Source organism: Diadema antillarum, unplaced genomic scaffold (genome assembly GCF_040938485.1).
Source record: "Diadema antillarum isolate AM-2024a unplaced genomic scaffold, OU_Dant_1.0 seq00000188_RagTag, whole genome shotgun sequence".
NCBI classification, from domain to species: Eukaryota; Metazoa; Echinodermata; class Echinoidea; order Diadematoida; family Diadematidae; genus Diadema; species Diadema antillarum.
In genome coordinates, this window is record NW_027271252.1 from 569265 (window position 1) to 595000 (window position 25736).

The 25736-nt window shown below is 39.8% G+C and overlaps 3 protein-coding genes across 3 annotated transcripts; 2 read left to right on the forward strand and 1 right to left on the reverse strand.

Moving 5' to 3' along the window:
- Positions 1-1149: 1149 nt before the first annotated feature.
- LOC139728632 (UDP-glucuronosyltransferase 1-2-like) lies at positions 1150-5396 on the forward strand. The gene is made up of 4 exons (XM_071639571.1): positions 1150-2127; positions 3096-3261; positions 4268-4487; positions 5073-5396. Exons 1-4 carry the CDS (start codon positions 1150-1152, stop codon positions 5350-5352), a joined length of 1644 nt encoding a protein of 547 aa, XP_071495672.1. The 3' UTR covers positions 5353-5396.
- Positions 5397-10834: 5438 nt separating this feature from the next.
- Positions 10835-15209, forward strand: LOC139728633 (UDP-glucuronosyltransferase 2C1-like). Its single transcript, XM_071639572.1, has 4 exons — positions 10835-11812; positions 12399-12564; positions 13830-14049; positions 14776-15209. The coding sequence occupies exons 1-4, from the start codon at positions 10835-10837 to the stop codon at positions 15053-15055; spliced, it is 1644 nt and encodes a 547-aa protein (XP_071495673.1). The 3' UTR covers positions 15056-15209.
- A 346-nt stretch (positions 15210-15555) lies between these two features.
- LOC139728634 (UDP-glucuronosyltransferase 1A9-like) lies at positions 15556-24036 on the reverse strand. Its single transcript, XM_071639573.1, has 5 exons — positions 23053-24036; positions 22373-22538; positions 20614-20833; positions 18824-19004; positions 15556-15582 (listed from the first exon to the last, which is right to left on the reverse strand). The coding sequence occupies exons 1-5, from the start codon at positions 24010-24012 to the stop codon at positions 15556-15558; spliced, it is 1554 nt and encodes a 517-aa protein (XP_071495674.1). The 5' UTR covers positions 24013-24036.
- Between the last annotated feature and the right edge of the window lie 1700 nt (positions 24037-25736).

A 25736-nucleotide genomic window follows, 5' to 3' on the forward strand; every position in this document is an offset into this window, starting at 1 on the left:
CTTGAGCGCAATGAACAAACTGGTCAATTTACTGTTCGGTTACCAATGGGATAGGCCTATAGCAAAAAAAAAAAAAAAAAATCGATGTTGTGATACAGCCTAATCCAGGCAAGCTTGTTAATTTAATTATAAGTCCTACTTAAACCTTGATGTTCTGTGGTCTGGTTTTCTGTCTATTTTGTCATGAAATTGTTGTTCAACCTTATGAAATGAATAGTCATTCTAATTCAGCAAAGGGGTTGCCTTCCTAAGTAACAAATGCGAAACTGCTTGTTACAGTTTTCAGTTGTCTATACGAATACCAATACTTATTATTACCTTATTTCACTCCGGTTTCTAATTGCAATGATCATTTATCATGACGTTTTTCAAACAAAATATCTAAAGACCTGATTTACAGACAAATCATTCATCTTATTTCATCTCCAAAAAACCTCCCCCAAAACAGGTCGATACGATTTGTATATAAAAAGTACATTTATATTGACATAACATAGTTTACAAAACTCACGTGTGAAACGACAAATTTGTATTATATAACGGAATACATCACTGGGGTATATTCAACTATTATAGTATTCAACAGGCTTCGTGAGGCACACTTTTTTAAACATTGTGGAGAGCACTGAGTGAAGCATACTCGTCCCTTTTGCAAAGTCCGCTTTCCATTAAAGCCGCCCCCCCCCCCCCGGCAATCCCGTGGGTTTAATCCAAACCCACGTCTCATTTCCTAGCTACGCCTACCTTTTCTTAATAGATTTTGCGCCTTTCGTATACAATGAAGTATATACCCCTTCAGTGTGCTAGAACAGTGTATTAACACTGTCCGAACCACATTGATTCATTCTGCATAGTACTCGTTTGACCTACCATTCAAAAGGCTTTTCCGTAGGTGCTTGGTCTGTCGACCGTTGAATGCATACAATAGAGTATCTCCGTGGTCGAACATTAGCAGTGCTTCTGTTAGCCAACCGGATTCATTATCTTCACAAGACTAGTGAAACCTACTGATGGACTAGCGCTGCATTTAAGAAAGAATCGAAAAGGGCGGACAGATACGTGTATGGTCCTACATAACCGAGTGCTGAATTGCATATTCTTCCTGTCAACGCCTTGTCGTCGTACCGTGCATCCGTTTCATTTGTCAACATGAGATGTTTGTCGCCTAACTCTTCATGTTCCAAGCCATGGCTTACACCAGCTCTCCTCGTTACTATTCTCTACGCTTTGGTGCCTGCTTCGTCGGGCGCCAATATTTTGCTTGCTAGGACGAGTCTGTTCTCTATGCCGAGCCACTACATGGGTCTCAGTCACGTTACCCAGGCTCTGATTGAGAGGGGACATCACGTGACTCTCCTTCTCATGGATAAGATTGGCACCAAAGGCTTCGTGCCAAACTCTTACTCCAGCAACATCACCTACCCGAACTCAAAAACGGACGAACAACTGAAGATCATCAATGATCTCAAAGCCACAGGAGCTTCTAGCATGGCCAGTATGTCATTCACGGAAATCCTGCGTGATGAGCGGCTCCGACTAGCATGGGAAATACGAACCTTTGGGTGCTTCGAACTCTTTGAGCACAAAGAGACGCTAAAAAGGCTAAAAGATGCAGATATTGACCTGGTACTTACGTCACCCGTCGTAGATGCGTGTGATATTGTGGTAGCGGCTTACCTCGATGTGCCGTTCGTCGTAGTACTAGGCTCACGACGATCGCCCGTGTGGCACGAGGGACACATGAGTATCCCGACGCCGCTGTCCTACGTCCCGTTTAGCTTCGCCCATCCTAATCTCTCCGATCAGATGAGCTTCATCGAACGCCTGTTGAATTTGGTAGCCTCCAACACCATTCAACCTTTCTTAGATTACATCTTGGCCTACCGCCCAATTGCCCAGCTGCAGACGACGTACGGTATCCGACCCGATCTCAGCCCAAGAGATTTCCTGGCTAGAGCAGCGTTGTGGCTTTGTCATTCAACTATGGCCCTAGAATATCCGCGACCGAGATCTCCAAATTGGATCGATATTACAGGTGCAACAATCAAAGACCCAAAGCCTCTTCCTAAAGATCTTCAAAAATTCGTCGAGGGCTCGAAGGAACACGGTTTTATACTATTCACACTAGTAAGTCACAATCCATTATTTGAAATCGTACTAATCTTAATATCTTCTTGACTCTAAGGAAGAAAATCATTTCTAGAAGTCTTGAGCTTAACAAATCAAACAATAATGAAGTAATAAACATGAGTTCAGTGTGATTTCAGCATGAGCTATATAGTTACTGTAAATAATGAACCTTTATACAGTACGGACATGATTATCACCAAATAAGAGAAATATGACAAACAGAAACAAACGAAGAGTTTGTTCGCAAAAACCGATAAGTCCATTTTGCCAAATGGAAATATTTGCGATTCAAGGTCATGAAAAATAAAGAGAATAATAAGAACATTTTCGCTTCTTTTGACCATAACTTCAAAAATGTACCTTTATATGTAATGACCAATATATCATTTAAAAGGTATTATTTTGTACTTTATGACAGAGACCGTACTTCAAAATCTTCAAAAATGGACCAAATTACCTGTTTTTGCGAACACCTAAAATATTATTCATATAGCAATACTTCCAAGTGTATAGTCACCTGCTTGACAGACGTGTGTTTTGCTTGTTGTTGCTTGTTGCTTGTTGTTGCATAACATCATGTCATATATATATATATATTTCATTTCATTCATTTCATTTATTTCATTCTTTCTTTTCGGCAAACATAACACGAAATGAATCAGAAGATATAACATAGGCATGTATTCGACTTTACACGGTAGATAATGGTTAACAAATACGATATTATACATATATACCGGCAAAATACAAAGTTATGTCTGGAGAAAAAAAAAAGAAAGAATTGAGATGTCCACTGAAAAGCATGCTTGTAACTTGTGAACCACTCATAATTATATGCCATTATGACTATCAACAGATAGAGAGAGAAGGGGTATCTTTGTCGCATTAAATTCATTGCAATAGTGTACATCACTCTTTGACTCTTGATGCATTTTAGTGTTTCCTGTTTTTCTGTCCACCTCCAGGGCTCTATGACTGTGTCCTTGAACAACCAGCCTTTGACTGATGCAATATCAAAAGTTTTGAGCGAGCTGCCGCAAAGAATTATTTGGAGGTATATCGGTCCTAAACCTCGTTACCTTGGCAACAACACTCTGATTGTTGATTGGCTGCCTCAACGTGATCTGCTGGGTAATCTTTTTTTTTTTTTTTTGTCGGTACCATATCAACTTTTATTATCTCAGCGTTATGATGCAATGCCTATAGAGTGTTTGGAGACCATTACTCGATTTCATCATCTTCACGTGACTTCACATTGCTCTTACAGTATTCTATACATATAAAGATAGATATAGTAAAGAGTTATTTTTTTTTCTTGGACAATATCAGCTATAGGTCGAAAGTTCAACGTTTTGTTGTAAAGAAAATTTTCACGAATGAATGTTATGTGAATATACGGCATACGGTGCCTTCTTGGGTAGTTATTTACCTAGTCGCAGTACTCTACAACTATTCTTTTTAATGAATCAGAAAACTGGAAGAACGCCAAGTGAAGCTGTTTCTTCATCGGCGGAACATCTCATGACGTGAGTTCAAAATCCAGTTTTCTGATTCATTCGAACTTTGAGGTACTGAATGCTTTTCATTTACATATGAATAACTTGCTTTCATAAGGTGCTAAAATCCATCATTTTCAAGGGATTTAGCGCGTTTTGGTTGAAAGCTCTTCATATCTAGAAAATAAAATACCTTTTATGTCGTACTAAGAACATAGTATGCATTGATTATGGTAAGAGTTTGGTTCGGTAGCAGATTGCTCTTCATCTACACTGTATAATGTAATTACCATGATCGTTGCGTTTGTGAAACATTTCATTCTTATAATGTGGTGTGTTTTAAGTCACTTGCTTTATTGGACGGAAAACACGTGTAATCGTCGAGTCAGAATCCATACTAAATTGTGCTCATGATTGACTTTGCGTCTAATCTAAATAGGGACTGCTTTCACATCAGTGTCATTTGGCGCCTATTTGTCTCTCAAACCAATAATGAAGGTGAAGTAGATACAAGTGCATATAGGTCATTATTATGAAGATATTCTGCTACTAAAGCCTTGCACCCATGGTCAAATATTAATGAGTTTTGATCTCTATTCTTTCCGATCTTGTGCCCCCGATGTGTGTCTCCTGTGTAACAGCGCGCCCTGGAGCTCGTCTGCTGATCTACCACGGTGGCGCCGGAGGCGTACATGAGGCCATCCACAGCGGCGTACCCATGCTTATCATGCCACTGGCGGGGGACCAGCCAGTCAACGCTCACCTGGTAGCAGCGAAAGGAATGGGTCTCACACTGAATCTGGGCGATCTTGACGAAGAGAAATTTCGTCGAACCGTCCACGAGATTCTGGAGACGCCAAGGTATGCTATGATCTGAATTGATAGTCTGGTTCTTAAGAAGTTCCAAAAGTTTTTCTTTGCTTCTGAAAATGACCAATCCTTGAATATTTAGTACATCATAGTCCGTTTTCTGTAAGCAGACGCACTATGTCAGTGCTCTCAATGATGATGATTGCGATGATAATATTAGTGTTCATTGGTTTCTCTCCATTTAACATCCATTGTGGATGTATGAAAGGCACGGAAGAAACATAGAAAGGAGCGTCATGTTTGTTATCGTTTCTTTTTGTGTATAAATTATGTGCAAGTGTGTATTTCATTTCTTCTGATGTAGTAGATACAGCTGTATCTTCATGGTCCAATTTGTAAGAAAAGATTTATAACGTTAAAAACTGCAGTTATGGCGGCAATTACTATACATAGTGTCAGCCTCAAGGAAACACCTACTCGGTATGGAGTAATTGAAGTTGAACTGCACAGAAACTGCATCATCGCAACATAAAAAAAATAATTTTTAAATGTAATGTCTTTATGAAATAGGGCGCAAATCTCTATAGAGTTGCAATTATATACGATCATGAAATTCCATTTTTATCTCTTCTATAGTTACAAAGAAAATACAATGAGAGCTTCGGCCATTCTGCGGGATCGGATGGCCAGTGCGCTGGACACGGCAGTCTTCTGGATTGAGCACGTGGTCAAGTTCGGCGGCGACCATCTCCGATTACGAGCAACCGAGATGGGCTTCATTCAGCTCCATTCTCTGGACGTCATCGCCTTCCTCATCGTAGTCGTTGTAGCATGGTCGTACCTGTCTTACATATTGTTAGCAGCATGCTGTCGAATGTTATGCAAACGAAAGCACCATAAAAGTAAAACCGATTGACATCTTTGAACTGAGCTTCCACTTAATTTTTCAGTGCATTTTGAAGAAAGGGGTAAAAACGAACAAAATTACACGGAAACATTTTTTTTTTTGGGGGGGGGGGGTATGCACCTGCATAAAGTGGTAGCCTCTCCTATTTAGGCTTTGACGTTTCTTTTTAAAAGTAATGATTATTTCTGTTTGTATTTTGTTATTTGTTCTTGTTTGGCAATATCTTAGTGGGCAAGGAACAGTCTAGATAACTTAGACAACAAGTATCACTTTGATTAATTCTTGTGTATTTTGACAGAAAATTTTTGTTATCTATTTTACGTAGAACTCACAAAATGATATCTACGCACGAACCAGTGGAAGTGAAATTAATGGCATCACACTGTTTCCGTGTCTTAAATACTAAAATTGCTCAGAAATCTTAATCACTCGAGTCCGGTGTTCAGTGAAATTATGACACCCCCTTTACACTTTGCTCCTCTTATCAACGTCAGCTTGAGGATGGAATGGAGTTTTTCTACAAAAGCGAATGAAATTGTGTATACAACATTAAATGTATTGTTTGTGGGCTATGTTGTAAATTTGGGGTCCACGGGACTTTGCAAATACTTTCGATTAAAATGCAATATGACACACCAATTCAGCGAATTTATTATGTGTGTCTTTGAGTCGTTTGTGTATGTATGTGTATATAACACAAACTTTCACAAATGATCCTCCCCTCACAAATAGCAAGTACTGTGCTTTCCATAATTCAGCGGAAGGAGTCTTCCTAACGTTTTTTCTAGGGGGGGGGGGGCTGCGGATCAGTGGTGCCCTACACCCTCTCCACCTCCCCTCCCCCCCCCCCCCCCCCACAGAAAAATGATATATCATGATTTAAGAGTAAGTTGCATGCTGTGTGACATTATGAAAGGAACGAACTGTAGACCAACGGGGGAGGGGATGCTACCATTTTGGCGTCAAATGATTTCCTGAAACGACATGCATTGATAGTTGCCAATGCTTTTTCGCCTTCTCATGGATAATGAGCGCCCTGCAAGGGGTAAGAGATAAGAATAATGTCACCATCGGGGATAAAAGTTTCCCCCATCTCCTTTGCTCTCTCTCTCTCCTCCGATACACGCCCCCCTCCCCCCACCCTCTTCTTCGCAATACAGTGCAATTCCGTTATAAAGAACATGATTATAACGAAATTCCGGTTAAAACGAAATAAGAATTCTGGCCGTAACATTATATCCTCCCTATGTTTTTCCTTTTTCTAACGTTTATTTGTTCGGTTATAACGAATTTTCGATATAACGAAATAAAACTGCCGGTCCCGAGGACTTCGTTATAACGGGAGTCCACTGTACATGTATTTGCTTGATCGTGATGAATGAAGCTTGGGAGAGGACTTTACTTCCACTTAAAGGGTACTGGGGCCATACAGGACCAGAATAAGATCGTCGTCCACGTAACAGCTGCAGAATAGGATGTCATTTTGAATTTATATGTGAGCATAACAGTTACAATTGTATCTAATGTACAGAAACGAAAACGAGTAATTATCAAGGACTGAATTGAATCCAATTTTGTCTAACTCTCCAGCACCCCCCCCCCCCAAAAAAAAAACGGTTCTGCTGTCAACAAAGTCAAAATTGAACCATTTTGTTGGTAAGTTAGCTGAAATACGCCAATGCGCAAGTAAAAGAAAGAGATATGCCATAGTTCGACCAAAGAGTACTTTTTGAAGAATAGCATTGGACTGCAAATACATTTGACCGCAATTCGATCAGTTTCATTTCACCCAGTGTGGAGTAGCTGCCACATTTTTTAATGCTGCTCCTTACATCACACTGGCGTAGCCAGGGGGGGGGGGGGGGGCGATGGGGGCGGTCGCCCCCCCCCCCCCCCCCTAAGATTTGGACCGGGGATTTGGGAGGCGGAAAAAAAATGCGTGTATACTGTATGCACATGAAGCGGGTCTCCTTTGCAACCTATCATCAAATAAGATACTTTTTTTTTAATATTTCACTCAAAGTGTGCACCAGATCGTTGAATTTCAATTCAAAATATGCAAAATCTCTCGTGCTTGGGAGGGGTGTCCCCCTCCCAAACCCTCCCCCTCTGTACCTCTTTCCCTAGCTAAGTACACTTTTTAGATTTACAAAATATTATGAATAATTCTGAGTGCACAAGACTTATCACTTATATTCCGAAAACTCAAGGTTCCCTCATGTATAAGGGGAATTTCCCCTTTTAATCGACCCTTTCCTCCCTCAGCCCCCCCCCCCCCATTCTTTTTTTTTTTTGGTGATTTCCCAAATGTTGATTCCATCAAATATGCATATACGGTAGATATCTCAATTTCAACCTTAAAAAGGCAAAAGCTCCATCGGAAGGGAAGGGTGGAGATAACACTCGCTAACGCCTTCTCCCTGCTCGCCCGCCCCCCCCCCCCCCCGCCATGCATAGAAGTAGACTGTGGCTATACCCAGATCGTTTTATTTCAATTCTAAAAACGCAAAAGCTCCGCGTGCGGGAGGGGGAATCCCCCTTCCCCTAAGCTCTACCTCACTAGACTTTATACATACACACAGATGGTGCACATTCGGAATAAGAGCTAAATTCCGTGATTTTAACACTTCGATGAAAAAGTATTGCACCAAAACTTTGCACCAGATCGCTGAATTTCAGGTCTGAAAACGCAAAATCACCTTCGTGTGGCAGGGGATATGCCCCTATCTACACCCTCGTGTGCATGCTTTTTCTGCTTGATTGCTGAACAGACAGCGTTCATGATATTCAGTGTAAGAATTAATACAAGAAGACTAGTGTATTTAAATTATACCATTTTATAGGCAAATTGTTTAATAATAATTTACACTAAAATATACTGCAACCATAAACAAGTGGGACTGTTTCAACTCGTTAAAACACGCAAAAACATGCATCAAATTGCACCATTTGCAACGTCAAAATGCAAAAAGTTCTCACCGTGGGAGGGGGGACACCCCCTCCCACACCCTCCCCTCCCCCTCGCTCGCTCCACTTGCTCGGGTTCAGTCGCCATTTAGATTACACCATTTCAAAGGCAAATTGTTCCATAATAATCTACATTTAAATGTACTGCTACCTTAAACAAGTGGGACTGTTTCACGTCGATAAAACGCGCAAAAACATGCATCAAAATGCACCATTTGCAATATCAAAATGCAAAAAGTTCTTACTGTGGGAGGGGGGACACACCCCTCCCACACCCTCCCCTCCCCCCTCGCTCGCTCCGCTCGCTAGGGTTCTGTCGCGTTCATGATATTCAGTGAAAAGAATTAATACAAGAAGTGTGTTTTAATTACACCATTTTATAGGCAAATTCTTCCATAATAATCTACACTAAAATATACTGCTATGTACCTTAAACAAGTGGGACTGTTTCACGTCGATAAAACGCGTAAAAACATGCATCAAATTGCACCATTTGCAACATCAAAATGCAAAAAGTTCTTCCCGTGGGAGGGGGACATCCCCCCTCCCACACCCTCCCCTACCCCCTCGCTCGCTCCGCTCGCTCGGGTTCAGTCGCGTTCATGATATTCAGTGAAAAGAATTAATACAAGAAGTGCATTTAGATTACACCATTTTAAAGGCAAATTGTTCCATAATAATCTACACTAAAATATACTGCTACCTTAAACAAGTGGGACTGTTTCACGTCGATAAAACGCGCAAAAAAAATGCATCAAGTTGCATCATTTACAACATCAAAATGCAAAAAGTTCTTACCGTGGGAGGGGGACACCCCCTCCCACACCCTCCCCTCCCCCTCGCTCGCTCCGCTCGCTAGGGTTCAGTTGCCTTCATGATATTCAATGAAAAGAATTAATACAAGAAGTGTGTTTAAATTACACCATTTTATAGGCAAATTCTTCAATAATAATATACACTAAAATATACTGCTATATACCTTAAACAAGTGGGACTGTTTCACGTCGATAAAACGCGCAAAAACATGCATCAAATTGCACCATTTGCAACATCAAAATGCAAAAAGTTCTTACCGTGGGAGAGGGGACACCCCCTTCCCACACCCTCCCCTACCCCCTCGCTTGCTCCGCTCGCTCGGGTTCAGTCGCGTTCATGATGTTTAGTGAAAAGAATTAATACAAGAAGTATATCTAAATTATACCATTTTATAGGCAAATTGTTCAATAATAATCTACATCAAAATAAACTGCTACCATAAACAAGTGGGACTGTTTCACGTCGATAAAACGCGCAAAAACATGCATCAAATTGCACCATTTACAACATCAAAATGCAAAAAAAAAAAATCTTACCGTGGGAGGGGGGACACCCCCCTCCCACACCCTCCCCCCCCCCCCCCCCCTCGCTCCGCTCGCTCGGGCTCGGTCGCTTCGCTCCCTCGCAGACTACCCCCCCCCCTAAGATGAAATCCTGGCTACGCCGTTGTTACATCACTACCTCGTCTGCTCTTGGCCTGTTGTTTTTCACATACTTCATAAACTCGCGTTATGTACCGTATTGTTTGCATTAATATAGGGAGTAAACCAGCAGTGTTATGAATATCGGAATTCTGCAAAATGTTACTCTTATGTGAGGCGCAAATCCATGCGTTTGATATTCGAGATTAGAAAGACAACACTAAAACGGGACATTTGTTTTAGCATACCATCACGTTTTTGTGATCATGTACAAACTACAGAGGGTGATGCCCCATGATCACCTCTGCCCTTGGCCCATGATCACCTCTGCCCCTTTCTCTCTATAAGGGGACTTTGAATCTGGGGATACTGAATGTTGGCAATCAAGCGAGTCTATTTCAACGTTTTGGAACATCGCCAGTGGAGTTTGTCAAGTTGGAGTGTGTGTTCTGTTGAGGTTAACGTTCAACCGAAGTGTTTTAACAGTGTGAAAAGATTTCACATCACTGCAGTAGTGTTTGCAATGCTTTCATCCTGTGTTTTACATTGTGTTTTTCACTCTGGGTCACAGTGTTAGTTCTTTCCGGCAGGGAAAGCAACTCACATATCCCATCTCCCATCACCCCCCCCCCCCCCACACACACACACACACATACACACAAACACATCCACTTTCTCGGTTTTTGGGGAAAAATCCTTTAATCACTGTTTCATTTCCTATTAAACCACGCCAACCCTTTCCTCATAGATTTTGCACCCTGCGTGAACTGTTCTGTATCTTTTTTTTTTAGTGTGTTTGACTTTGACCCCATTCAGTTTGCTCGTATAAACACAACTGTCTTCTTCACTGACTCACTTTGGTGCTCGTTTGACCTTCACTCAGGCCCTCAAACATGTGCAGCGCTTACAACCTTCACGGTGTATAAGCCTATTCGTGAGCTCGGGTGCATTATGAACAGATCGGAAAAGGCTGGCAGATATTACACGTACATAGCCGAGTGGGGAACAGCACCATTCGTCCTGTCATTATCTTGTCGTTATACCGTGCAATCGTTTCGTGTGTCAGCATGAGATTTCTGTCGCATAACGTTTCATTTTCCAAGCCATGGCTTACATCGGTTATCTTCGTTACTGTTCTCTACGCTTTGGTGCCTGCTTCGTCGGGCGCCAATATTTTGCTTGCTAGGACGAGTCTGTTCTCTATGCCGAGCCATTACATGGGTCTCAGTCACGTTACTCAGGCTCTGATTGAGAGGGGACATCACGTAACTCTCCTTCTCATGGATAAGATTGGCACCAAAGGCTTCGTGCCAAACTCGTACTCCAGCAATATTACCTACCCGAACTCAAAAACGGACGAACAAATGAAGATCATCAATGATTTCAAGGCCACAGGAGCTGCCAGCATGGCCAGTATGTCATTGACTGAAATGCTGCGCGATGAGCGACTCCGGCTAGCATGGGATATGCGAACCTTTGGGTGCTTCGAACTCTTTAAGCACGAAGGGACGCTTAAAAGGCTAAAACATGCAGATATTGACCTGGTACTTACATCGCCCGTCGTAGATGCATGTGATGCTGTGATTGCTGCTTACCTCGATGTGCCCTTCGTCGTAGTACTAGGCGTCCGACGTACCCCGGTGTGGCACGAAGGAGCCATGGGTATCCCGACACCGCTGTCCTACGTCCCCTTTAGCTTCCTCCTCCCACAACTATCGGATCAGATGAGCTTCATCGAACGTCTGTTGAATGTGGTAGCCTCCAACACCGTTCAGCCATTCTTTGATTACATCTTGGCCTACCGCCCAATTGCCCAGATGCAGACGATGTACGGTATCCGACCCGATCTCAGCCCTAGAGATTTCATGGCTAGAGCAGCGTTGTGGCTTTGTCATTCAACAGTAGCCCTAGAATATCCGCGACCGACTTCTCCAAATTGGATCGACATAACAGGTGCGACAATCAAAGACCCAAAGCCTCTTCCTAAAGATCTTGATGAATTCGTCGAGGGATCAAAGGAACACGGTTTTATACTATTCACACTAGTGAGTCACAATCCATTATTTGAAATCGTACGAATCTTACGTTCTCCAACCCTAAGCTAGACCGAAAACAGTTCTAGAAGTCTTTGGTTTGACAAATTAAACACAAAGGAATAATAAACATAATGAATTCGGTGTGATTTCAGCATGAGCTATATATAGTTACTGTAAATAAACATAAATCTAATGGACTTATAGGCCCCTTTATAGATACGCACATATTATCATATATCAGAAAAACAAAACAAATAGAGATAAACAAAAATAATTCATTACAGCAATACTTCGTAGCTATATGCTTGACATAGTATTACGCGTGTTTTGCTCGGGTAACTTGTTGTTGCATAGATTACCACCATAATCGCACTAATATTTATATAATATTGACTGGACTTGAGGGAGATACCAGAAAATACTGCCCAAACTGAATGAATATTGCCCGAGTCGAAGACGATATCAACAGATAGAGAGAAAGAGAAAGAAGAAGAGATAGAGAGATAGATTATCTTTGTTGCAGAAAGTTCATTGAAACAGTCTACATCACTCGTGATGCATATTTTGTATTTCCTGTTTTTCTGTCCACCACAAGGGCTCTATGACTGTGTCCTTGAACAACCAGCCTTTGACTGATGCAATATCAAAAGTTTTGAGCGAGCTGCCGCAAAGAATCATTTGGAGGTACATCGGTCCTAAACCTCGTTACCTTGGCAACAACACTCTGATTGTTGATTGGCTGCCCCAACGTGATTTACTGGGTAAGTCTCTTTTTTTTGGGGGGGGGGTGGGGCGTTTAACACACACTTTATTCTGCCAGTGTTTATGATGCAATCCTGTTATGGAGTGTCATTAGAGTGTTTGGAGCCCATTGCTCGATTGCACCATCTTTACGTAGCACGTGAAATTCTATAGGTAGATATGAAAAGTAAAGGCTCATTTACTTTCATGGGCAATGTCGGCTAAAGTTCATCAAATCAAAATTTTGTTGTAAAGATATTTTTCACGACTGAATGATACGTGAACATAATCATGGCATATGGTGCCTCTTTGGGTAGTTATTCATCCAGTCGCAGTCCTGTGCAACGTTTTCTTTAAAGAATCAGAAAATTGGAAGAATACTAAAAGAACCTGCTTCTTTAAATCGGCAAATTATCTCATGGCTTGAGTTCAAAATCCAGTTCTCTTATTCAAACTTTGACGTACTGCTTTACATTTCCTATGGTACAAAGAACATAGGTAGGCTATACTTTCATTTCGTTATGATAAGAGATGGGATCGGTCGCAGATTATTCTTTACACAGTGATCATTCTGTTCGTGAGACACACATATGCCATCTTGAACCCTAGTATGTGCCCCTAAAACCAATAGTGAAAGTGAAGTAGATACAATGTACAAGTGCACATATATGAAGACCTGAATATAAGAACGACCCAAGTCCAATTTTTGGCCAAATTCAGTTTGACATTGGATTTTGTAGCTTATGCATGGACTCATCTTGTGTATAAATGATAAATCCTAATTACCCCCGGAAGTGCCTAAAATGAATGAGTTAAATCTTATATTAATGTAAGAATGAAGGACTTGGGTCGTTCTTACATTCATATAATAGCGCCCTCTCTCATCCATCTCTCATCTCTATAGCAGAATATCATGTATATGAATCAAAGAACGACCCAAGTCCATATGAATCAAAGAACGACCCAAGTCCACCACACAAAATGGCCTTTCCACAATTAATGAAAATTTTAATTGTCGTAATAATATATGTTCTAATTTGTATAAACAATGTTGCCTTCCCATCACAGTTAAATAGAATATTATTGGACAAATAAAAAAGATATGACATTTTTTTTTTTTTAGTTTACTCGAAATGGTCCTCCATGGACTTGGGTCATTCTTATATTCATATACTCATTGTCATGAAGATACTCTGCTGCAAATCCTGGTACCTACCTACAAAATGAGTTTTGGTCTCTCTTCGTACCGTTCTTGTGCCCTCAATGTCTGTCTGCTGTGAAACAGCGCACCCTGGAGCTCGTCTGCTGATCTACCACGGTGGCGCCGGTGGCGTACACGAGGCCATCCACTGCGGCGTACCCATGCTTATCATGCCACTGGCAGGGGACCAGCCAGTCAACGCTCACCTGGTAGCAGCGAAAGGACTCGGCCTCACACTGAATCTGGGCGATCTTGACGAAGAGAAGTTTCGTCAAACCGTTCACGAGATTCTAGAAACTCGAAGGTATATGCTATCAAAACTAGTAGTCTGATTTTGACATGACAGTCTGAAGCTAAAACTTTCCTACTGGATGATATTACGTAATTCTTGAATACAAAGTCGGGCCTACAGTATACAGTACATCCGTTTCCCGTAAGCAATATCGTTTTAGTAATAATAATAGTAGGCTTGTTCTCACTTATGATGATGATGATGATAATACAAATTTATACGTGATAACTAGTATCATTCTATTTGCTAATACCATTGAACGTAATGCGATCATGAAAACGTGTACTCATGATTAGAAGAACGAAAAGCGTCAGTATACCACCTATTATTAAGGTTCCACATTTCCTTTTATAAGAGTTCGAAGTGAAGTAAAACCACGGAAGCTACAACCGTGATATTGTCTTCTTATGTTATAGTGTAAATGATTTATTTATTTCCTTTTCATTTCAACAAGGTAGCCTTTGAGTTAAAAAAAAACACTACCCTACCAAGGAGCCCTCTCATAATTAAGAAAAAGATGCAAAAACATTATATTCAATTTTTTTTTTAAATGCAATCAAATCAAAAGTTCATATAAACGATTTGCAAAAGAAGAAGAATTATGTGGAGTGGTAGAAAGAAAACTTCCAACTATGGTACACACTATATGTGCATAACTTATACTTGAATATTAAATATTGACTTACTGGAAGGTTTGAGCATGAAAACTAACGAATTCAACTTTGCATTGTTAAATAGTTATAAGGAGAATGCAATGAGAGCTTCGGCCATTTTCCGGGATCGGATGGCCAGCCCGCTGGACACGGCAGTCTTCTGGATTGAGCACGTGCTCAAGTTCGGCGGCGACCATCTTCGTCTACGAGCGGCCGAGATGGGCTTCATTCAGCTTCATTCTCTGGACGTCATCGCCTTCCTCATCGTTGTCGTTGTAGCATGGTTATACCTGTCTTACGTCTTGTTAGCAGCTTGCTACCGAAGGTTGTGCAAAATGAAAAGCCACAAAGCAAAAACGGATTAACGCCTTTAAAGTGAACTTTCACTTTGTGCCCAAGTTCATTTTGAAGAAAAGAGTGAATAATTATTATTTGACAAGCAGAACACAGAAAGTTTCATTTAGATTGATGATAAGGAGAAAGAATTTCACATTTTCACCCGTTGTCACAATATGGTAATATCGGTCACAGGCGCACAGCTGCGTATTAGTTCATGCTCATTTATAATTCGGTTGTAAAGAGTCTTTACAGTTGTTTTTCCTATTTACCTGAATTCCACGATTTAGTAATGAGTTTTGATTTGCTGGCAATTACACGAATATTTCAAGATATTTGTATGCACAAACCAGTGGAATTGAAGTCAATGCCACCACTACCTTTATCTGATTTGCATATGATATTTCGACCGATCCCATTGTTTTGCAGAAGCGCGTTGATTGTAAAATTTCTTCTAATTCTTACTCTAGTCCATTTTCATTGAAACTTAGTTTCCTGATCAGTTTTCCTTTGTCTTCCTATCACAGAGTCAATTTGAGGACAGAGTGGTGTTTTCCTGTAAAAGCGACAATGCAAATAAAAATCATTGGATACGAATCGTTATATCATTTTGTAGTCTATGAAGTAAAATTAGGGCCAATTCAACTTATGCAAATACTTATGGTTCTATTTTCATTTGAATGCAATATGGCGAATTAAGAGTATGTGTGTTTTTCTGTGTGCGTGTATTTGTGTGCGTATGTGTGTGTGTCTAAGCAGTTTGTGTATCTACGTGTATGAGATTGACATGGTACCTCTGTATAATGTTTGTATTTGCACAATGTTTTGTTTTATTTTGTTTTTGTTAATGTGAATTTTTTGGCACTGAACGAAATTCGGATAAAGAATTTTTTAAAGCGCAATATTCAGGTAATTTTCAAATAATCCCCTCCGCACAACTCTGCGAAAAGGGAATTCACATGATATGTAAATGAATATAATGATGTACATATGCAAACATATACATGCATAAACGTGCTACTTCTCCTGACCTGGCGCCAAAGTCGTCACACAATGCTTTAAGAACAAATGAAAAACAGATGTCGTCTGAGTGGATTGTGCAGGATCTGGGCCCCGTTTCATAAAGTTGTTCGTAAAGTTACGAACGACTTACGAGCGACTGGTGACCAGTTCTGATGTGCTATATTTATCAGAATTTCCATAATGTAGCACAAGAACCAATCATCAGTCGCTCGTAAGTCGTTCGTATCTTTACGAACAGCTTTATGAAACACCCCCCAGTGTGATAATTTCCTTTCCACTCATTTTATGCTTATTTAAGAAAAGAAGAACTGTGTTCCTTCTTCTCTTCTTGTATATGCTCAAATGACGTCACTACAAATACGCGAACGTTTACGAGCTTCAAGAGATTCAAGTTCGTCAAGCTTTCCCAAACAATGCCAAAGTTGTAACTCTTCTGTTTTTAAATGTTTTGCTTCAGATTATACTTCACGTTCTTATTGCCCAAAGAGAATTGTAATTATTATCTGCGATCACAAGATAATAAATATGTAGTTGTTTTTATGTGTGTAAGTTAGATAGCTCAGAAAGCGATAAATCAAATTAAATCAGGAAATAACTCTGCTTTACTACTAATATTTTCTCTTCACCTGTGTATAGTTTCACTCTCTTTTTTATTTAACTTCAAAGCATTTCAAATTGTGAATTCTGAGATTTGGGGAGGGGGTTGTTGTTTTTTTTAAGTCATGGTGTCAATCTGACGTAGCGACTTTGGAGATGTTATTTTGTAACAATCCATATGCTTGAATATGTGTATGTTTCACTAGGGCAAGTGGCAACTAGTTTTACAGTGTATTTGAAATAATGGACTACTGAAATAAAAGTAAATCAATGAAATGAACAACCCCTGTTTTGTTGCGATATTTTACCTGAAGCCAATATGCTATATCTTTACCCATATGTCTTTGTACAGTATAAAAAAAAAGAATAAAAAACTTTGTTTGTATATATATATATATATATATATACAAATATCAGGGCTCGGACACTTTATTTTCTGCTGGCCCTTACGGGCCACCACTAATACACACACACACACACACACACACACACACACACACACACATATATATATATATATATATATATATATACATATATACATATATATATATGTACATATATGTTTTAGGTCCATATGCAACAGAACTTCATCTCACTCAATCACATACCACACATGTTATCTTGAGTTCAAATGTTGTGCTAATTAGCTATTTAGTCTTGGACATTTTGTTTAATCATTAGCTAAATATGTTTGTATATACATTATGACGTCATTGGCCAGATATATCTAAAGCTGTTCAAGTCACGTAGATATTCGCCTTTAAAAAGCTGATGGAGTTGTATTAGGTACTTTATACCACTACTTTATGCTTGGGCGTGAGGATGATCAGGTCTATTCTCTTTCTCCATCTCTCTCTCCATATCTCTCTCTCTCTCTCTCTCTCTCTATATATATATATATATATATATATATAGAGAGAGAGAGAGAGAGAGAGAGAGAGAGAAGAGCTTGCTTCCAAAAAGGCGCTAAATCCATCATTTTTCAATTGATTTTGTGCCTTTTGGAGGCAAGCTCTTCATATATATATTTCTATTCCACTTTATCTCTCCTACACTGGACTTTGGAGATAAGCATATTAGCTGTGGAATTATTGAGCATTTTTCCAACTGCTCGCTCTCAGGGTGACTTAGATTAAAAAAACAACAACAAACAAACAAACAACCATATAGATGAGTCGTGCAGCTCTGAGGTTGGTATAATCAATGTTTCTTTATATGTTTACACTGTGATGTACGATCAAAACCAGTGATAAAATCTAGTTCTAAATTGTGCAATTAACGTGGACACAAAATAGTTTGCTTCATTATGTTTGTTCATTTAGTCACTAATTGTTAATTGACACGGCATGTAAGTTTTGGCGTCGAAAATATTGCCCCGTTGTGAGATGTTCAGTATTTTATACAAACAGCAATATCAAACAAAGATTTAAAAAATAATAGAAATTCATTTGTACGTCTGCATATAACTGATGCATAATATGGAACACAGCATAGCCATGCGTTTGATAACTATACCAAAGAGAAAAATTCGAATGAAGCAGCCATATATAGATATGAAAAGCTAAAACAATGTAGGCCCTGTGAATATTCATTTCACACCTAAAAATGCTTAGAACCAACGAAATAGATACTAAAACTTTCAACTTGCGGGTTGCTAAATGGAATAGATGTTTAAAATTTTGTTATAAAGACGATAACAGATGTTAATAACTACAAAGCTCACAAGGTTCACACATTAAAGTGCGATTGCACATGATATTCAAATTGCCTTCAATGAATAATGTGAGATAAGACATACTTTTTTTCGTCCAATAGCGGAATTCAAATTTTCAGAATTCAAATTTTCATTTAAAAAACTGTGAAAGACTTTGTCTTCAATTTCCAAACCTGATCTACTCATTCATTTGTTTTTCATCTTATGCTAAAATGTAGACAACAAGTTCAGAAAAAAAAAAATCGTGGAGAGAAACGAAATATATGATATCTTATTACTCATGATTTATTCAGTTTTACTTCGTTTTTTTTTTTTGGCATTATCATGCTTGAAACCTAGTAGCCTATCCGGCTTAGTCTTTTTTAGTTTTACTAATTTTGCTTTTATTTCGTTTGCATAGTGACCTACAGCATGCTGCGAGAATAACGTATGATAGGTACGACCACGTGACGGAGATTACGACAAGGAAGGCGATGACGTCCAGAGAATGGAGCTGAATGAAGCCCATCTCGGTCGCTCGTAATCGGAGATGGTCGCCGCCGAACTTGACCACGTGCTCAATCCAGAAGACTGCTGTGTCCAGCGGGCTGGCCATCCGATCCCGCAGAATGGCTGAAGCTCTCATTGCATTCTCCTTATAGCTACAGTGATAAATAGACAGATAGATAAATGACTTAAAGAAAGCGGAAGTTTATTATTCAGGGTATAGTTGCAGATTTAAAGATCTGGGCCCCGATTCATGATTTTGTCTGCAATTGATAGCTGCTATAATTGCAGTAACTGTGCCGTGTAACTTCAAATACTACCAACTTATTTGGTATTTCATGGGTGTTTCCGCAATTATAGTAGTGATCACTAGCCAGTGCAAGTCATGGTGCCACGAAAACGTTACGACTGAAAATAGAAATTACTTCTTGCCAGACACTTAAAGATAAAAGGACGTTTCATAAACAATGCATCACCAAGAGATGTAAAACATCACGTATGTACAAACATACCGTAAATGTGCAGCCAAAATGTCGGGACATGTGCTATTGAAGACAACAATCTTTCATCGTTATCGATGTTAAACCAATAAAACAATACCGGCTACCCGTGTAGTACAGTGTTGTAGAAGATTCGTTCCGCCAGCTTAACTGCACCAGTCGTTACATTCATTTCTATATTTCTATATTTCTATATTTCTATATTCATATATCTATATATCTATATATCTATATATCTATATATCTATATATCTATATATCTATATATCTATATATCTATATATCTATATATCTATATATCTATATATCTATATATCTATATATCTATATATCTATATATCTATATGTCTATATATTTATATATTTATCTATCTCATATCTAGATATTCATTTGTTTACTTTTTGATCTATGTATCTATCTGTTTACTTTGGAATAGAGCTTTAACGGCCAGTAATGGAAACAACTTGTGCTCAAATTAGGTTAAGGATGATGTACAGGTAGTGGTTAGGGAAAAGTAATTTTAGCCTAGTTAAGTGGTTTTTCAAAGTTTCCGGTGCACAAGATCCTCTCAAAGCAAAGAGTAAACCGGAACAGCATCTGTTTTATGGAATAAACAGTAGTTATCTCTTTATGAAAAAACAAACAAACAAAAACAGGAAAAATACCGGAACATGAAACCAATAGCTCAGACGTATGAAGTTGCAGGGGACCCATGAAATATTCTCGGTCACATAAACCTACTAAACGACTAACCAACTCCAAGCACTCAGCTCTTCACCAATCATATTGCAGGGATTTTTTCATCTATGATTTCAGCTGGTTCAGTTCTATAAGCAATACACATTCTCCGTGTGAATGATAACATCATGCATACCGTAAAACCAATTTTGCGGAGCTATAAAACTCAGTTCGTTGTGCAAGTCACGATCAAAAGATACAAGGATAGCATAATTTCAAGATAGCTTTAAACATTGCCGCTTCCCTCTGAGCAGCTGGGCAATTACCCGGTAAAGCATAGCATGATCCCTCGTGCCGGAAGAACTGGATTTTTTCTCTCACTGCAAAATTGCACGTGTAGCCCAGAAATCGCTTGCCTATAGTGTGCTATATCATAATAATCTGAAACGTGAGCTTGCTATTGTAAAAGAGATTATGACTTGCATAGTGTCCTGTATCGTATGCGTTTAGTCACATTTTAGATGATCCGATCCTTGAGCTGTTGAGTGGTTATTTAGAGTTTATGACAGTCAGCTGCCTAGTTACCTGTTGTTTTGTAGCAGCTGATGCAGAGAATCAGTTAGCAGCCTCTCGTCTAGGTTTCCTATCTGCAGCGAGATGCCGATCCCTTTCGCTGCTACCCGCTTGGCATTCGTGGGCTGGTCTCGCCCAAGCGGGAAAAGAAGCATCGGTACACCGAAATTGATCGCCTCGTGTACTCCGCCGCTGCCGCCATGGTAGATCAAGAGACGGACACTGGGATGTGCTGATACCAAGAAAAAACCCAAACGACAATGATTATGAAATTTAGTAATTATTGTGCTGTGATACGTTAGACTCCCATAAAATCTGTACTTTGATTTACAACTTCCACAGACGGGTTTGGTTTGGTGTTTATCTTAAACATCCCTCGCAGATATTAATGATGCTGCATCTACTATTGGCCTAGCCATCAAAACAGATATCCTTATCCTCCAAAAGTTAACGTTGGTACACACCACTTTGTCGATGCGAGTTATTCCTCATTTAGATTATTAAATTGATTAAACTGAAACTTACAGAAAGCGTATTTTACATGATTTGTATAGTCATAAAAATACAGTATACCTATTTACAAATTAAAGGATTAGCTTTATCATAATCTTTGTCATTTTTTGTTAAATAGTAATGACGTATTCTGCATCAACAAAGAACACTTATACCTGCACTCCACAAGTCAACGTTATAGTGGTAAGCAATGCAAAAGGCTACCGTTCATTTGACTCTCTAAGGGTTGATTATGATGAATGATTGCGTCATAAACATGAAACATCATCATAATCATAGGAACTGTTAAAGCATCAATATTTTTCCTCTTCCGTGTCGAGTGTTTTCTTGTCCGTTGTGATTATATCGATATTCAAAAAGGGTATAATATGCACCCGAATCAGAGCTATAGACGAGTTTGATATCGTATATAAAATGGGTTCAAGAATGTAGCCAAATGGAAGCGCTGAAATGAGTCACGTGTGCGTGCATTAATTTCTCACTGACATTCACGGCCTGACGCCACAATGTTTACACTAGCAGTGCGCACTCAACCAGTTGTTACAAGTGCGTCGCGCGCTACTATACGCGCTGTCAATCCTGTAAACAACTTCTAGTTCGGGTTGCCGGCCGGCCTTTCTTGTGCATAACATGTGTGGCGTACGTTATACACTCTTATACGTACAGTACTTATATGTGCGGGATTTCCGAGTGCGACGTGCGCAAATATTTGGGACGAACATCTTCCGACATCTTGATTCTTGAGCGAGTGCTACATGTAGTTGACTGGTATTGACCCACAAAGGTACGTGAAAAATGCTGTTAGTTTTCGACCCATGTTATAAAACAAATGATGCACAGGATTATTTCGTGGCGTTAGTGGAGATGCAGCTCACGCTCGGGTATTTACAATGTAGTGCAACATGCACTCGGCTTCGCCTCGTGCATGTTTCACAATTGTAAATACCCTCCAGTGCGCTACAGCTCCACTAACGCACTCTATCCTGTGCATCATTTGTATAAAACAGCATAATCGTAATATCACTGGATTTCAGCCTAGTGTATGTTCTACATACACGTTGTACTTGTTTCACGGGGGTGGCTCACAGTAAATTTACCTTTTGTTATCTCTCTATATACAAAACCCATAATTTCATGCTTAAGCTCTTAGTTAGCGGCAAGAAGAGTCCGTTCAAGCAAATATTACAATTAGCATCGCCTGTACATTACGTTCAGTGGATATAATGAGAATCTATAAATGGGATTCTGATAATCTTACCAAGCAGATCAGTTTGTGGAAGCCAATTAAGAATGAGAGTGTTGTTGCCTAGGTAACGAGGCTTCGGTCCAACGTATCTCCACACGACTCTCTGCGGTAGCTTGCTGAAGACCTTAGCGATAGTATCGGTCACTGTCTGGTTATCGAAAGCCGTGGTTCCGGAGCCCTGAGAGAAAATTAAATGACAATGGAACAGTCTAGATCTAATGATTGTGACTTCCTACTATCTGTGTGACAAAAACCCTGAACAAACAGACATATATATTATAAAAACAATCAAATATAATTCATTCGGTATCGCTGCAATACATAGGGCTACAAACCAGAAATGAACTCACTTCCATCAATGTATTATGGAAACTAATTTGCTACGTGGTGGACAAATTCACTTTCTTTTCCACGCAGCCTAATCTACCGTTTGATGGATTATACCACGATATTGTCATATACTCATTTGCGTGGCCATTCAATGTCTGCATTTTGCTTTCGTTATCGATTTCAACATAAAGTAAATCATTTTGCGCACGTAGATCAACCTTTCTTACGAAAAATAGTTGTGCATTCGTTACTCTGAATGATGCGCAGGCCTTCCACTCTTGTAGGCAGGAATGATTGCCAAAATGGTAAAATAAAACACAATTGTAAGGGTGTTTATCGACAGATGATGATAGTGAACATACGAGACTAAATACGATGAAACCATCCCTGGAACCTTCCACGAAGTCTCGAAGCTTCGCCGGAAGGGGTTTCGTATCCATGGGCGTGGCCCCGGGTATCGGGATCCAGTTAGGAGCTGTCGGCTGCGGATATTCGAGAGCAAGTGTCCAGTGGCACAACCACAAGGCCCCTCTGTTGAGGATTTCCCACGGGTTGAGATCGGGGCGAATTCCATGCAACGCTTGGAGCTGAGCTACAGGGCGGTAGGCTATAACATACTCTATTAGCGGATGGATAGTATGCGAGACTACAAAATTCATCAGTCGCTCGGAAAAGTCCATGCGGTCGGAGTAGTTAAGCAGGAAGGAAAAGGGAACATAGGAAAGAGGTGTGGGTACCCCTAGTCGTCCTTCGTGCCAGAAGGGAGTACGTCGGCTAACTGTGACAGCAATAAATGGTACACTGAGATAAGCCGCGATGAGGGGATCACATGCATCCGTGACAGGTGTAGTGATCACCATATCGATGTCCTCCTTTTTCAGCTTTTCGAGGATATCTTTGTTCTTAAAGAGCTCAGAACACCCGTAGTTGTAAAGATCAAGGAGTCTGCTGACCTCCCCATCCCATATTTTGCTCAGTGACAGTGAATTGCTCGAAGATTTATCCAACATCTCAGAAACGTCTTTAACCTCTTGGCCCGTCATGGAATGAGGGATGGTGATGTTGCTCGAGTACGCTCCTGGGACAAAGCCGGAGGTTCCCTTCTTGTCTAGGAGGAGCAGTGTCACGTGGTGTCCACGATCGATCAGAGCCTTCGTGATGGGAGTCAAGGCCAGGAAGTGGCTGTGCATTGCTGTCAGACTCGTCTTTGGTAGCAGAAACCTTGCTGCAGTAGACGTGCGCACTGACATTAAGAGAATCAGCAGGAAAGCTCTGAGAGCAGTCCATGGTAAGATCGATTTGATTCTTGGCAAGAAATCCATGGTTGTACTTGTAAAAAAAGGCTTTTGATCTCGCAAAACAACAGAATCGAATCTGACACCGCACGATGGCACCTTAAAAAATTTGACGGGGTGAAAGTTAACGATAAATTCTCACAGCAGCTCAAACTATAAAACACACCACGAGACCTGAACAGTCCGCAAGCTTCTCAGTCACTAGCATGATCAAACTATGTGCCTATATTACCTTCATTGGTGCTCCCAGAATGTCAAAGCGACGGCAGAGAAACCACTCCCACTTTAATATGTGCACATCGACAGTGATATGTCGCTTGCAAAAACCAAATCATACATGTTCCAGTTGTGATAAAGATATCCACATTCATGGTGGCAATAATCATTATTGACTATCTCTCGTTGCGGGTCCGAAGTCCACCGCTGTCAACACGGGTCCACAACATATTGTACCCGGCATGCTTTATAGGTCGACACAATGATGAAAGCACGATTGCCTAAACTATGCACACAGACAAGTTCAATACTATTAAACAGTACTCTAGCGGGCAACAATGTCGTATTTTTAGCCTAAATCATTCACAGATTGTTAGTCAGTAGAGGGCGCCATTCCGGAGAGCTTTTGGCCGGTGTTGTAGCCCAACACACAAGGCTTTCAGAACGCTTCCTCAACATTTTTAATTTTTTTTGACGTTCCGTACGTCTTTGCCGAAAACGTACGTTTTTTAAGGGTCGTGTTTACCTTTGGAAGCAGTGATTTAACAAAAAGTGTCAGATATCATATTTAATGCATCATTTCATTGTTTCATTGGCTGAGCACCCATGTCAAAACACATCGCAGAGCCCGAAGGAATGCAATCTGCTCTGCTAGGTGTACAGCTGATTGTCCTTCAGTAAAAATAGAATTTGCCCTCTCTCTTGCACATTGTTACAGTATTGTTTTTATTCTTTCCCATTCGTTTGCGGTGTATTACATCTTACCTTACTTCAAATATTAAAAAAGATGATAGAAGTCAATGCAACTAACCTCATTTGAAAATTCATGAAGGGTTTTGAAAACTACTCTAAAAGTACTACCAATGCAAACCTTTTACTATTGGGGTAAATTCTACGGAAATACGTGTTTTCACTAAACTTGCCCGTTTTGGAAAATTTCATCAATGGACATTACTCCCATTTATTATTTTTTCTTTTTACCTTGAGATACCCTATATTTTCATATTGATTAAGATATTTGCTCAACATCAGTAAAACTGCCGTCAAGATAACAATCTCTATCACATAAACTTTAAGCAGGTATGTCCTGTTCTTTTTCTTGCGTGATCGCACTGTCATGTTCAGTTCAGTTCAGTTCAAATTTATTTCATATTTCCATTTTCTCAATGATGGCATTACAAAATTATTGACAACAAAACAAGAGTACAAAATATATACAATCATGTTTTTTGATTGTAGAAGAAAAAGAAAAAGAAAATATACTTGACACAAATGTACATGGTCACATCGTATGAAAATGTCACTAGTAAGTATAAGAAATATGATGGGGCCTACATAAAAGCTTTAAAGCTTGTAAAACTGTAGGTTCCCGAGTTCATAGGCATATAATTTTACACGGAGGACGGATATGTTTGTCTTGACCAACTAAAATTACACCAGTACAAAAAAAAATAGATAAGTAATAAACTAATGAACCACATAGATATCGCACAAACCAGACTGCATACAAATCTCGCAGTGTTTGAATAACAAAA